The sequence below is a fragment of the Photinus pyralis genome, unplaced genomic scaffold (genome assembly GCF_008802855.1).
Source record: "Photinus pyralis isolate 1611_PpyrPB1 unplaced genomic scaffold, Ppyr1.3 Ppyr1.4_LG4, whole genome shotgun sequence".
In the NCBI taxonomy this organism is placed as follows: domain Eukaryota; kingdom Metazoa; phylum Arthropoda; class Insecta; order Coleoptera; family Lampyridae; genus Photinus; species Photinus pyralis.
The window spans coordinates 7,364,423-7,379,385 of NW_022170511.1; the positions used below are offsets into that span (position 1 = coordinate 7,364,423).

General features: G+C 34.6%; 1 protein-coding gene across 2 annotated transcripts in view; it reads left to right on the forward strand.

The window, feature by feature from the left end:
* Nucleotides 1-602: 602 nt before the first annotated feature.
* The window catches only part of LOC116169518 (gamma-aminobutyric acid receptor subunit beta-like), a 34,951-nt gene continuing 20,590 nt past the window's right edge, over nt 603-14,963 (forward strand). The window contains exons 1-6 of one of the 2 annotated variants that reach the window (XM_031485630.1): nt 603-1,041; nt 1,283-1,383; nt 6,724-6,791; nt 12,552-12,697; nt 13,007-13,164; nt 13,320-13,604. In XM_031485630.1, coding sequence (XP_031341490.1) covers nt 977-1,041; nt 1,283-1,383; nt 6,724-6,791; nt 12,552-12,697; nt 13,007-13,164; nt 13,320-13,604 — 823 coding nt within the window. In that variant the 5' untranslated portion in view covers nt 603-976. Of the gene's footprint in view, nt 1,042-1,282; nt 1,384-6,723; nt 6,792-12,443; nt 12,494-12,551; nt 12,698-13,006; nt 13,165-13,319; nt 13,605-14,963 lie in introns of those variants that run through there. The other variant, XM_031485631.1, reaches the window with a different exon arrangement.

Genomic DNA, 14,963 nt, shown 5'->3' on the forward strand with positions numbered 1-14,963 from the left:
ATTTGCAATTTTTATATAAATTCACACTGGCTCTGGTAGCATCCCTGTTTCTCTCGTAGATAAAAGCTGCAATAGAAATACCTATGTTTTTACCTCAAAGGCACGACGCACACCTATTTCCTTCTCGAATAAGAAGATTTGAATTTCGATAGGTGAACTTCGCAACTAGCAGGGTTTAGACTCGTGTCTGAGTGGCTCCGTTTACTTCGTTCACAAAGGCAATAAGATGAATCGAATCGGATCATATTAGATTAGAGCGTCGGAAGTTTTGAAAATACCTGGCGTAACTCAAAACCACATCATTACGACCAGTTCGAGTAAATTCTAAAATTTCCTTCAATTTAAAATTATAATAGCGCGAGGGGTTTTGTTCGGTACGCGAAATTATTCAAATCGGCCATCTTACATTTTAAATTGTAATTAGGCCAATTACAAAATTCGTCTCTGTCGCGAATTTGAGAAAAATTGTAGCGCAGGTGGAAAATAATGCGAAAGCGTTGTATCGACTCCTAAAGATGTCAGCATCCGACGTCGAGCGTCGTGGACCTAGCCGACGCCTGCGCGAATTGAGTGTCGTCTTTTGACAAAACGGAGATGTTACACAGGATGCATCGCCGAAATATTTCGCGCTTATTTACCTTATTTATATACTAATTGTTTTCTGTTAATTATGAATTCAATCACGCAAATTTAACAGTAAATATGACAGTAAAATTTTGTGGAAGTTCAGTGATGTGTTACGATAGCCTATTATTACAACTAATTATCAATTAATGATTACGAATAAATTATTTTGTTGAATATGTGGATCAAGCCGTATGTTACTAAAAATTATTGCGCAGTGTATAGGTATTTTAAACGGTTAAAGGGGAGGAGAGATCGTAATGGACTGTTTAATAGATTTATATTTAATTAAACCATTGTGATAATGATGGGTTTACAATAGAAGACCCCTAAAGAAGTGGATGGAATAAGGATGCCCCTGCGACATGTCTTCATTGCTCATTTTTGGTACTGTTGCATCATTGCTGGTTCCGTCGGGTAACTTCATCCTTTTATTCGCGTCAGAGTAGTCTACACAGAAATTACACTAACAATTATTATTCAATCACTTACCGCCCTAAAAGTATAAAAAGCATTGCTAGCACAATCAAAATCATATAACCGAAAAAACAATAGTCCACACAAGTCACGTCAACCATTTCTGTGTAGAATTAAGCTTTGAACTAAGAATTTAGCATAATGTCTATGTCAAAGTGACAGTGAGAATGTTTTGTTTCAGAATTAAAAAAACCATGGTCTCGGATAGATTGGACAACGTGACACAGACAATCTCCAAGTTGCTAGAAGGATACGATATTCGATTGCGGCCTAATTTTGGAGGTATAGTAAGTTTTTTTTCCATCGTAGACTAAGCGAGCTTAATAATCCTTTTCGCAAATATTTGCTTCATTTTAGAGAGAATTTTGAAACGCATTGCAGAATTCCGGTTAAAAGCAAGCAGAGGCTCGCTTTGCTCTCTTTAATCCTATATTGAAATCCATTTCGATTTGGCAATAATTGGTTTATGATAACCTAATTTTTTTGGGATCATCGACAATTGATGGCATAAATCAAAACCGAATGCTAATTCACAGCGGATTTTTTTTGTGAATTCAAATATCGCGGTTGACTAATTAATTATGAGAAATAGAAATTCGGAAGAAAATGAGCGTCAGCGCTTCGTTTCACTTTTAAAGCATACAAACTCAAAGAAATTTAGGGGTTACCGTTGTAACAAGGTTTCAAACCGATTCAATCTACTTTATATGCGATAGCGTCCTTTTGCTTCATTCATGAGAGCGATCACAATGCTGAATTAAATGCATATGAAACTGAGGGGTCTTCGCCTTTTTAAACGATTTAAGTTTTCTTATTTCACGAATAAACAAATAAAGTTTTCGCTGGATTTTATTTGCATTTTTTTTGTTGTTGTTGACACTTTCCATCTCCAGCTTTTCAATTCCATAACTGAGTTGCTTGAAGCAACTTGGAAAGGACTTTGTAACGAGATGTAAAATTAATTTTTGTATCTTAATATTCTTATTATTATTTATTGTAAGGAACCGTTTTAGTACTCAACTCTCGTATATTATCGGGATTTTTCTCTTGAACATTTTTGGGTTAGTTCTCCGGGGAAAATCTCGCTATATCACTCGTAATGTGTTATCTGAATTCGAATCGGTATAGTATTTATTGAAAGTTTCTTCAAATGTCCGTCCTTCGAGAATATCCTACCCAGGAAAACACTGATCATTTTAGTTTCATTATGATCTTTTATCCAAAACTTAAATCACGAAAATCTTAAAAATTCTGTCAAAAGGTTACATTGAGCGATTTAAATTGGCACCTACCTCAAATTGCTATCTATTTGTTAATTAAATCATTAATTAATTAAACTAAAATAATAAATGATTTTCTTTGACACGCGTCAGCTTATACAGATACCACGAAAACGAAACAGACTGAATAAATCGCAAGGAAGGAGGTTTTATTATGTTCTTTTCTCAAGGTTTCTGTTCTTCCGCATTGATTTTTGCAACTAATATTACTTAAAAACGTGTTCATTGACGTAAACATTTGAATTATTTATCATTTGACACCCTTTATCCTTCAAACGACTCGCTCAAATTTGAAAAATAAACCATAGACGTGTAGCAAATTAAGAGCCCTTTCCAACGATGTGTGGCAAAGCTGATTAGGAGGTTTACGCCAGGAGTGTAAATTTTTAAGCAAAAGATGTCCCCCTTCCAACCAAAATTGACGTGTTTTTGCGTTTTTTCCAAAAATGATTCCTTACGAGTTATTCAGTCTGTTTCGTTTTCGTTGAGACACCCTATATATTATGAGAATTGTATAAAGTTCTATAAGAATATAAGTTCTATAAGTATTAACACAAAGAAATGCTTCTATGCAAATGTACACCCCAGGTGACTGCTATCTCATACTCAGATAAAGCGCTAATTAACAAACATCTTTAATTACAATTAGAAAAATATATGTTTGTGCGTATATTATAAAGAAATAAAACAACAGAAATAGCATATGCAGATATATTACTGGACGTGGATTCAAAGAGAAGATGTTGTGATGAAACAAAATTTAAAATTTGATTTAGTGAGAATAAATAGAAATAGGATAAAATGAAAAATGATCATAAAACGTCCACCAACAATCAAAGTTTATTAAAAAAACAAATAAAAATTAGAAAAAAATTAATGATCGATGAATCACTTTCAAGAAAGGGTATGGGAGTATAGGTGTACGACCTACTTTGCATGCTCTTAAATGGGAAATTAAATAAAATTGTGGCAAATAAAGAGACCCAACTAACAATGTATAAAGGGGAAATTGGGACGGAAATTTTAGGAAACATCAGGTTGGCGGTCGAAATTAAATAAAATACAAGAAAAACTTTAACATAATACATACGATTGGGTTCAATTGGGAAAAATTTGAAGTTTTATGTGCATTGCACAGAACACTATTTGATTTTCCAAAAATATTTACGGTTTGCTGAATAGTTTTTTCAACTTTTCTTCATACGGTGTTATTAGTGCTACATAAAAGGTCTAAATGTAAAAATATCAAAATTGAACTTTCCAACTTTGAAATTTGGGTAGGAACCCATTATTGACCAACCAGTAAGATGGCCACCACGTTCACCTTATTTAACGCTGCGTGATTTCTTCTTAAAAAAATATATATGACACATTTTTATGCAAGCACCTGGCTTAACCCCGGGTGCAGCAAAAGAACTGCTATCTAGGTCGTAATTCAGGTTCAATGAAGCACACAATAGATCATTTACAAATGAAACAAAATTTATTCGACAAAGTCAATCAGCCAAACTGAAAGAAAAATGGACACTCAGAGTTAAAGTACAAATACCACTCAACAAGCGATCGATTGAAACAATTAATTAAAGAAAGTGTTAATAATCCAAAATATCCTGTAGTAATTTGCGATTTTCATTAAAGGACGCACAAACACAAAAACCAACTGATTGGGGAACTTCAACTACATGAGGCGGGGTTCGTTGTAATTTGAGATATAATATTGGCTCTTTGATGGTGGAAACACTCCCATTAAGTGATACTTGAAGATCTTAAGGAAAGGTTTCACATAAGCGAGAACTGCTTAATAAACGAAACACTCTTTTTAAACTTCACTTATTTAATCCGTTACTTTAAACGGCTACTACTCATATCGGCCTCGTGTTCCTGTAGAAGAATGTATCTGGTTAAATTTGTTGAAGATTCCAATGACAAAATTCCTATCTACATTAAAAATCAGTCGGCAACAGTTGTTACTTTCGTACGGTGTAAGGTCTGAATTAGTGTTTTTTCAATATGGCCAAAGCCCTACTCTTAGATATTCCGAATTTAGCTTCAATTTGGCGATTTTATAATTATAGTTGAATTTATTTACATTTATTTTATTTTATTTTTGGCTTTTATTTTTAAGTGAGCGGTGTTTCAAGGCTGCTATACCTACAGTATAAAGACAGTGTGGCCCTAATGCTCCATATCTTACAACTGTTAATAAAGCATTATAGAGTCACTGTATCTACCAACCTAATCCACTATAGTTTTACAAACATCCATTCCGGAACACGGATTCGAACCAGGAACCCCTAGTACCGCAGTCGCGCTTCAACTCCAACAGGCAGCCATCTGGTTGGACGCCTCCAATGATACCAGTTACCTCCTCTGAATCTCGAATTATATTATATTTGCGCCTCGGTGTCCCAAATGCTCCATAATTGGTAAGATTTTCCCTAAATCTTATAATAATCGATTTTATGAGGTTTACGTTTCTGTGGGTATTGATTGAAATTTGCTTCAGCTGCAGTATCCAAATTGTTATTGTGCTGAATAAAACACATAACATAACATATCATATTTTTCAGAACCTTCAAAAGCCATATTTTCGCGGTTACGAGAAAGAATACAAAAATAACATTTGCAAACGTCCATTACGATGATTGCGTTAATTCATATTTTACACCTTGAATAGTAGATTATCTATAAAATATCGGATGAAAGGTGGGAATCGGCCCCGCTTATAGTATATTTTAGAAGGGATCGTTACCTAAACTTTATATAAAAAAATATGTTTGCGATGAAAATGAATAACTGACGAATTTTTGTAAACATTTTAATGCCATTCAATTCTTCTCAAAAAAGATTCTTAACATGCAAACACAGTTCCGATAAAGGGCGATATAGGCTTCTAAAAATCGTTTGTTCATAGCTCAAAATCAAATAACTGTAGGCCAGTTTGGTTTTTAACATCGAGTTTATCTCTAAAAGATACATCGAGATTGTGATGTAAATCTCTATCTCTTATAGTTGAAAAGTTACCCCATACTAACGATCAAATTTGGTCACCCTGAACAATATCGCGTCGTGAATTTTCATTTTGATTGAGAGTTCTAATTTTAGGAATTACAATCCAGATTTTAAAAATCTTGTGAAATCTATTTCAAAAAAGCATTTTCAAAAATTTTCAGTAGCCAGCAGTTTTTGTGTGGACGAAATACCTTTTTTTCACGTTCAATTATTTTGATGAAAAGTAACACTGTCGAAGAGACCCCTAAGAAAACTGTATTTCCTAGTTTTCTTGTTCACTATTACAAATTTAGCTTATCGTCATCATTTACATCTCAATTATTAGATATCTCTCACTTGGAAAGGGGATGATTACACCTGTTGAATGGGCGAGGGTTTATGACTTTGACAGTGTCCAAATGGGTATTAAATTTACAACATCTGCACCTACATTGAAATCTGATTCAATACGTCTTGTAAATCAGTCACTTCTTCTCGGCCTATTCAACCCAATATAGTCAATCTCTAATTTACACATTTCCGAATGCTGTATTATTTCCGAACCCTTTTCGAGGCGTTTTCCGCCGTCCTTTTACGTAGTGTCATTGTAAGATACATCATTCACAATTATTCCGACCAAATTTGTCTACAGGGCAATAATGCCAACGTTTTAAACGGAATTTAATGGAATCTCTTCAAATGATTTATAATGATATACGTTTGACGTGCCCCATTATTGGAAAATTGTAGTAAACGTTAAAAGTTTATCATTAAAACAAACTCCCTCGCTTCTGGCTGTCATTGATAGATTAAAACTGTACAAAAAACATGTGGGTCACGTCACGAGCATCTCCTTCGTTCGAGTACTTAAATGCAGCAGGGGGAACAAATTGCATTTCTATGAGAAAATGAGGATTATTTCAATTAAAATCGAACTTGAAAGAACTCATTCGATCTAGAGAACGGCAATCAAAACAATTAAATTTTCTATTCTTAAATCTACCCCATCGCTTTTTCGGTGTAGTGTTGTACGTAATTGATTTTTTATGTGCGTTTAGGCCGTAATTTATTGTGTAACTATTACTAGCAGAAAATAATTTTGCAGTAGTGAAACGAGAAATGTACGTTCCTATGTTTTAGCTAAAAGGCCAATTCTCGAGAGATGCAATATTGAAATCAACTTTCTAGGGCGATGTGACATTTAAATTAACTTCATTTTTCATTAAAAATAGTTTCGTACTCTTCCGTTTCTGCAAGTAGAGAATTTTGCAATGGAGAAACGTCGGGAGCTAGTTTTAATATCACATTTTAGATGAGGGTCTTTAATGTTCTAACCTCACGTTTTTTGCAGGTGATCCCCTTCGTGTTGGAATGGATCTCACCATTGCCAGTTTCGATGCCATATCCGAAGTCAATATGGTATGTATCTATTTCGCCACCATTTTTCTAGTCTGGTTAGTCACTTGCATAGTATTTATTCTGACCCAAATCAGAAATTAAACAATGCTTACAATGTTACTTGGTTTAGTGAATGTAGAACTAAATTCTAATGTGAAATAGGTGCTTCAACAGAAAGCACATGTTAAAGTAGCTACCAAATGTACGTACATCAGAAGTAAATATGAAAGTACTTCCTAGATACTGAATAACTAAATATGAAATTGTATTTTCCTGAGAACAATAATTACACAAGCAATTAAAAGTTATAAAACACAGTACTCTGTGAGGTGCCCTATTTCAGTAATTTAACTGTTGACGTGCTCATAATTTTATAATGAAATTTACGACTTCATTGTGACTGACTATGTAAATAACTTTTCTAGTTTTGAGGCAACTGTATTGCTTCATTTAAGGCACTTATGAAACTGAAGCCGGCCCGTGTGGCGCAGTTCACTTAAAGCTGGACTGTGGTGCTAAGGGTCCCTGGTTCGAATCCGGGTTCGGGCATGAATATTTGTAAATGTATAGTGGGTTGGGTTGGTAGAGCAGCCTTGGCTAAAACCGCGCCCACTCAAAAATAAAGGTAAAATAAAAAAAATAAAAAACTTTATTTTTAATTCATGTAATTTCTGGAAAACCCGCACATATGACTCTTCACTTTTGCCTTTTAGTCCAGTCATTGTAGGAAATATAGAAAAAATAATTTGTGTAGTTCCAATTTTTTCGGGAATGTGTGGTTGAAGGTCACCTGACGATCGTGCAATAAAGTCCCGAGCGATTTCGGTGCCGCCGGTGGGAGGAGAGGGGGTTGAAGGTACAGTTTTGCAGTTTTTCGGCTATACTTCGAAAATGGTGGGTCGTATTAAAATATATTCTTATCAAAATTTAAAGCTCATCAAATCTTCTACAACTTTGATACATTTTTTGAAAAAACGCATCGTTTTCCAGCTACGGGCTCTTGAAGGTGAGAAATTTTCAAAAACCTCACATTTTCGGTCGAAACTTTCTTCGAGCTAACATGCTTCGACAGTTGGACTTTACCTACACGAAAATGAAGTGAAATTTCGTGAGCGAAGATATCGTCAAATTCAGATGTACGTACAATTCCTCTCCATGAGGATCGTCTAGGTCTTCTCTTCATCTTCTTCTAGGATTGGTGGAGAGTTAAAGCAGCTTCCTTGGCAGTTGGGCCAGACAATGGTACAAAATATGCCAGCCTTCTTACACCCACAGCTGACCCCGTAGTTCGCAGTAGAGCAACGGTGTTCTTTACTGGGAAAAGGTGTCCATCTTCACCTCTTTTCCAACCCCATTGTTCGAGAGGAAGTGATTTCTCCAGCTGCCGTCGGCAAGAAACCGAGCGCCACGTTATCCGACTCTCTTTTGGATCAGATTTTATTATCTTTGCATGCTATTTTATATTTCCCCGTAACTGGTTTCGTTGACCGAGTCCTTAATTTTCGGTCTACTACGACCGAACGCATAAATGGTAGTACTCTCACCACACCCAGGTTTATATAGGATTATTAGCAAGTGATAATTACTTATTCAATCATTATACCCACTTGTAATTACCATTAAACTTGCAAATTATTATTGAATTCAGTTATTGAAGTACGGCAAGAATTGAAGTTCATTAACAGTGCCAACAATATTGTACCACTGTAACTTTACAATTCATTGTTCTTAACTCGCACATTTTAATATCTTTACTCGATGAAGTTCATTGAGTCACTCTAAATTGCATATTTCTTCTCAGTATGTTGCTATACAATGGAATTTTATTAACTGACCTTCCGATCGCTTTCTTTACAAGTTAAATATCCATTTCGGTATACGTGTACAGTATAACAAACGAACATGTCAGTAACGGCATTTAAACAAAAGCTTGAAGTACACCACGCATCAATACCAGTATTTTATGCAAACTGTAAATAATAACAAACTCTGACATGAAATTCAATGGTTAATAGTTAGTACAACAATGATTGCGACCTGTAAATACACCTTTCAAAACACCACAAACAAAATAAACGTTAGACCCGCCATTATCGTCTAGTAAAATAGGGCAAGAGTTGTAGATAACTTTTGGTGCCCCAGAAATTTCGAAATTATCGGACTTTTTTCAATTATTCGCTTTTAACACACAAACAAAGCATCGTAGCGAAAACCTTACTAGGGGACAAAGTGAATAGCATTAAATTCTGCGCCGATTGACCCCCCCCCCCAAACATTTTGGAATATCCCACTTCTTGCTTCCTGATCATCATTTTTCTGCCCACAAATTCGGCTGACGCATATTACCAAAAATTATTCAAAGTCAAATTCAAGAGGTTTTATGCACGGAAACTCCGCTTCACCCTGCTCCACCTGCCCCTCATGAACGATTACTAAGGTACCAATTATTTTAATTATAATTATTTCCATTGTGAAATACACAATTATTAGGAGTTCCCATTACTATTATAGTTTCTACAACTTAAGAAGTATCAAATCTGATATTCAAGAAACCGTACTCGTACTAATCCCAAGTAAGGTAATTAATTGCTACCAACGGAAGAACATTTGGTATGTAGATGTAACTGACAAATCTGCACTTACTATCGGCTCGTAATAGTCGTAATGCATTCACTCCATTGTGGCGTCGCGTCGGTTCCGAACGAATAAAATTAAATCTCCATAAAAGCGACACTCAATTTTCAAGCCTTACACAATGCGCTTTTTTTAGCGTATCTGACTAATGAAAGGAATTTTAGAAACCCAGTTAAATCGCATTGTGCGTCAATGCGGTCCGACATGCGTTAAGCTTTTCGGCAAGCTTTCGAAAGCTCAAATATTAGGTTCTTAGTCACGTTTCGCTATCGACTACAGAAATATAACCTTCGTTGATCAATTGGGGTAGTTCCTAAAATGGTCAATGACAAAGTGTGGAATACTACAGTGTGTGGATTTCGCACGTCATTTAAACAACTTTGTCGTCACTTTTACTTTCGATTAAGTACACAAACAACTTGTACTATTTCTGTCCCTCTCATCACCTTGTCTTTCCATTGTGACCCACTATCACAACATGAATAAAGAATAATGCTGTAGCTCACAGTTGTTGAAGTTGCGGCACCATTACTGATATACTTCTTCAACTCCTAAAAACCGAATGAGAACGTGTATCACACTTATAATCTTTTGCCAAAACTTTTGTCATCAATTACTTTATATTGTTCGTTCTGTGGATTCTTTTGATTTCTCTGATCCATCGATCTTACAAATTCTTAAATAGTGCGGATTTTTGAGTTTCTTGGAAATCAGTTTTAATGTTTTTCCTATTCTGAAGCCCTTCCAATTTTTTAGATCTACACCTTTTCCACTTTTATTCGAGAAACTATAAAGTTAATTTGAGAAAGTATTTCAATTTCTTTAAATTCGCCCGCTTTTCGGGATTCTTTTTTTCGAGCTTTTCCAATCCTCTTTCAAATCCCCGAATTATACTGAGAGTTCATGAGCTTTCTTCAGATTCTGTTGTGTCTTCAGAACTTCCAGATTCTGTCTATTCTTCTAGATTTTATCTGACTTCAGATTGTTCGGATTATTCAAAATCTTTCCTTTTATCAGATCTTTGTTATTATTTACATTCTTTAATTTTTTCCATTTCTTTCATTTTTTCCTTTCTTATGATAAGTATACATCAGATCTTTCTACAAATGTATTTGAATTTTAATAATCCTTCGGATTCTTCCGTTTTTTCGAATTATTATGATTCCTCAAGTGGCTCAAATTTTTCCAATCCAGAATTTATTAGATTAATAAGTTCCGTTAAACTTTCGCAATTGTTTAGATTCTTCGAATGTTCAGATGTTCCTTTTCTATTTGAATCTTTCCGATTTTGACCCTTCGAATTGGTTTAACGCGCCTCTTTGGATTCTTCGATTATACTACGAGTTGTTTGGTTTTATACTAAAATTAATAATTCTCTCGGCTCTCCGAACTATTTCAAGTTTTTCAAAATCGTTTAGTAACAAAGAGAGCTATCGAAAAAGTTTCAAATAAAAGTTGCAAGATTGGATAGGATAAATTCAATGAACATAGAAACAACATTTTTAAAATGGCGGTTTCCGAGATAGCGACATCAGCTTCCTTATTTTAAATAGACGCCATATTGGATTTTTACGTATAGAGAAAAAAATTACAAAACCAGTGATACTAATCGTTTCCTATATAATAATCGTAAAACTTTCTTCACCTCATCCTACCCCTGTAACTGTACTCAAAGAAATGATATCAAATTTAAGACTATTAAAGAAACTATGATAAATATAATTTTCGCAACTATAGCAGAGATGAGGTGGATTTATTACTACAATGGAAACCTCATTAGTCAATGGTCAGTAGACCCCATATTTACGATAAATTCCATTCGTGGTCAAATATAAAGAGACGACAAAGGCCAGTATAATGCAACACATCTTCTTTTCTTTCAATGCAAATCTTATTTATTTCGCTATTTAAATTGGGCAACTTTCCATACACCGGTAAGGATTTTAATTTCAGTCCATTCCATAGTCGCCTTGCAACATTTGGATTAGGTTACTAATTTGTCTCTCTTTTTGGAAAGTGGGCATATTCAAGTAGATAAAATGCAAATGAACGGGAGCAGAAAAAGCAAAAGAGTACGTTTGGTAGATACCTACTATTGAAGATTGGTCGAATAGTTTCAGTATTTCCACATTTAAACGCAGCAAAAATTCCCAAATACAAGTTGTGTTACATGGTCTTTCAGACTTCGGGGAATTGACTTGAACCAAAGCTTTATTACTTATTAGCAACAGAAAAAACAATCCTATAATGGAGAAATTGTACATTTGGTTGAAATAAAGTGCTTCAAGTATTCAAAGCACAAACTCGAAATAATTTTCTGATCTCCCAAAAAACGATTTTCTCCTAAATAAACGCGATGGACATTTCGGAAAACCCTTTCAAGGAATTGTAATGAAAGCAAGCATAAAACAATTGATTAACAAATTTTTATAATCAATGACGTCAGACAAGAAACCGTTTCTTGGTGAAATAATATAATGGAAAATCTGCCTTTCCGGTCATGTTGACTTTTGAAGGTTGTTACTCAAAAGGTGGTGGTTTCACTCTGACGCAGTGATAAAGGCTCGAAAGCCAGTTGATAAAAATGTATTAACAAAGGATTAATGGATTGCTTAAATATGTCAGTCGTGCTTTACAAGGATAATCGAGATTTCATTTGAGTTTGTGTACAAATGTGTTTTTTATCGAATAAGCTTCCCTTGACTTGGTTTGCATAATTACCGTATACTTTGACGTAATCTACTTTACATAGTATCAAGATCGTTTTGTTCAGTTATAACACAATTTATACTAAAAAATTGAAATTTTATTCGAGTTGTTGAACAAATTACCATTGATGCATTTATTCAAATTAGCAAAGGCCATAAATCCAGTCAGTGTTTATGTTTCATAATTATGCTCATTATACGCCGCGCTCGCCCTTAATTTCGTTTAGCCACTCTCTGCTAACGTGATCATCGATAATCTGGAGCATCCTTGATGAGCTTTACTGCACGTTTTCCAACTTCCTTAAATAAATTCCTAATCACCTGCCATAAAACGAGTCTGTTGTCATCATCTCTGCTACCTGCGAAGTAATTACAAGAAACGTAGAACAAAATGCGACGATTGTTTGTTTCCCACTAAACGTAAACCTTTTGCTTACAGGACTACACGATCACAATGTATCTAAACCAATATTGGAAAGACGAACGACTGGCCTTTAGCACCGATGAAGAAATATTAACACTTTCCGGAGATTTCGCGGAGAAAATCTGGGTTCCCGATACGTTCTTCGCAAACGACAAAAATAGGCAAGTCTGTCTCACATATGTACACACTTTCTTATTTTATATACTTATTGAAACGGAAATTGAAAAATCCCACAGAAAATCAAATATAAAATATATATACGCTTTATTGAGTTCATTTTGTGTTTACGACAAAATCTGTTAAGCCCTGAAGATGTTGATGCGACCGTCACATTCTGCAAAGTATATACTTAACCCAATTCTCGGCACATCTGAAAAATTTAATCGATAATAAAATTAAGGACTGCTTACTGTGGAATATTTAATTAAACTTTTTACGTCAATTTATTATTTGGTAATCGTCTTTTTCAGCTTTTTGCACGACGTTACCGAGAGAAACAAACTGGTGAGATTAAACGGCGACGGGGCAATTACCTACGGAATGCGTTTCACCACAACGCTCGCATGTATGATGGACTTGCACTATTACCCCCTCGATTCCCAAAATTGCACCGTAGAAATTGAAAGTTGTAAGTATGTACCTACACAAAAATTGAACGATAGAATATGTAACGAGTTCGCTTTCTAAGACATTATGAATTATTAATAAGCTCGTTTGACATACTTAATTCATACGAAGCTTTAACAATACTGAAAGCCTAAAACTGTCCTTGATTTGTTTCAGATGGATATACAGTTATGGACGTCGTGATGTATTGGAAGGAAACTCCAGTTAGAGGCGTCGAGGAAGCCGAATTGCCGCAATTTACTATAATAGGTTATGAGACTAACGACAGGAAGGAACGTCTTGCGACTGGAATCTATCAAAGACTTTCACTTTCATTTAAATTGCAAAGGAATATCGGATATTTTGTATTTCAAACGTATCTACCCAGTATACTAATCGTCATGCTCTCTTGGGTGTCATTTTGGATTAATCACGAAGCGACTAGTGCTAGAGTAGCTTTAGGTAAGTAGCCTATGTGGTGGTTATCCCATCCATACCTACTATAAACGAAACACTGAAGTTGTTGAAAAAAGTCGCAATATTGTAAGCAAGTATATACAGGGTGTAAATCGATGATATGTTTTAAATGCAATAGGTGGTAGACTTAAAAGTCGATTTGGCTACGTCTCGCATGTCGAGTCAGAGGTACAGAGCTTCTTACAATTATGTAAGTAATTTATGTACGTGAACAGCAGAATGATTGTGCTACAGGTGTTTCATTATCTTAGGGATTACGCCACAGTAAGAATTTCTTTAATTTTTATCTACAATATGACAGATTGGTGGTAGTAGAAATATTCATCGGAACACTTATGTGAATAAAACAAATATAATACATAAATAAATAATATGATTGCCATCTTTTGCTCGCCATGGAAACCAAGATGTCTGAAATTTATATATTTTAATGTATAAAATGCAATAATGCAAATAATATTTAATATAAATATAATAAAAGTGATGAATCAAAATTTTACGCTTTTTTTCCAAAAATTCTAAAATATATAGTGTGGTCTGTATACAAAAATGTAGTGTAGGGTCATATAAGAAAAACTACCTACATAAAAGCTGTGTATCGCCATGGAAAAATTCTCTAAGAAAGATTTTGCCAAAATCAATTATCTTTAATAATAAGAATATTATGGGTATTAAAGAAATCCTTATCAATATTTGAAATAGGGATTTTCCCGTATATAAATAAATAAATAAATAAATAAAAGTAAATTTGTGCAAAAATTCTTAAAAATCCTTGACTCTCTGGAAGATGCCTAAATATAAGTACTTACAAGAGTCTTAAGAGTCTGAACAGATCTTTTGAATAGCTTTTTAAGAAACTCTTAAAATATATCTAAAAAAATCTTTGAAGGACCTCTTGGAGAACGTTCTCAGAAGATTATTTCCCGGTTTAAAGAAATCACTCAAGGATGTCGAAACTTCTCCGACCATTTTGTGGAGAAACTTTAACGTTTTAAAAAATATATAAAGAATCGTTCAAGAATCTGTAAAAAATTACGAATCTTTGAAACACCCTTGAGGGGGCTATACACCGAAGAATTTAGAAAATAACGGACAAACTCCTTGAAAAAACCGCGAACTTCCCATGCTGTAGTAATTTATTTTAGAGATTTTAGTCCATAAAACAATAACTTCAAAGTTCAAAGCAGTATTTTCATTATTAATGGAAAAATTTCGACTGTGAGGTGGGCCGCCTAATGAAGGTAACCAAAACTAAGTGCTAAGTGGTCATCATTGCGGATTGCCGCATGTCTCTCTTGCGAGGGGGCGTGGTGGGATTAGCGCTGCATATCAATTAATCACCTG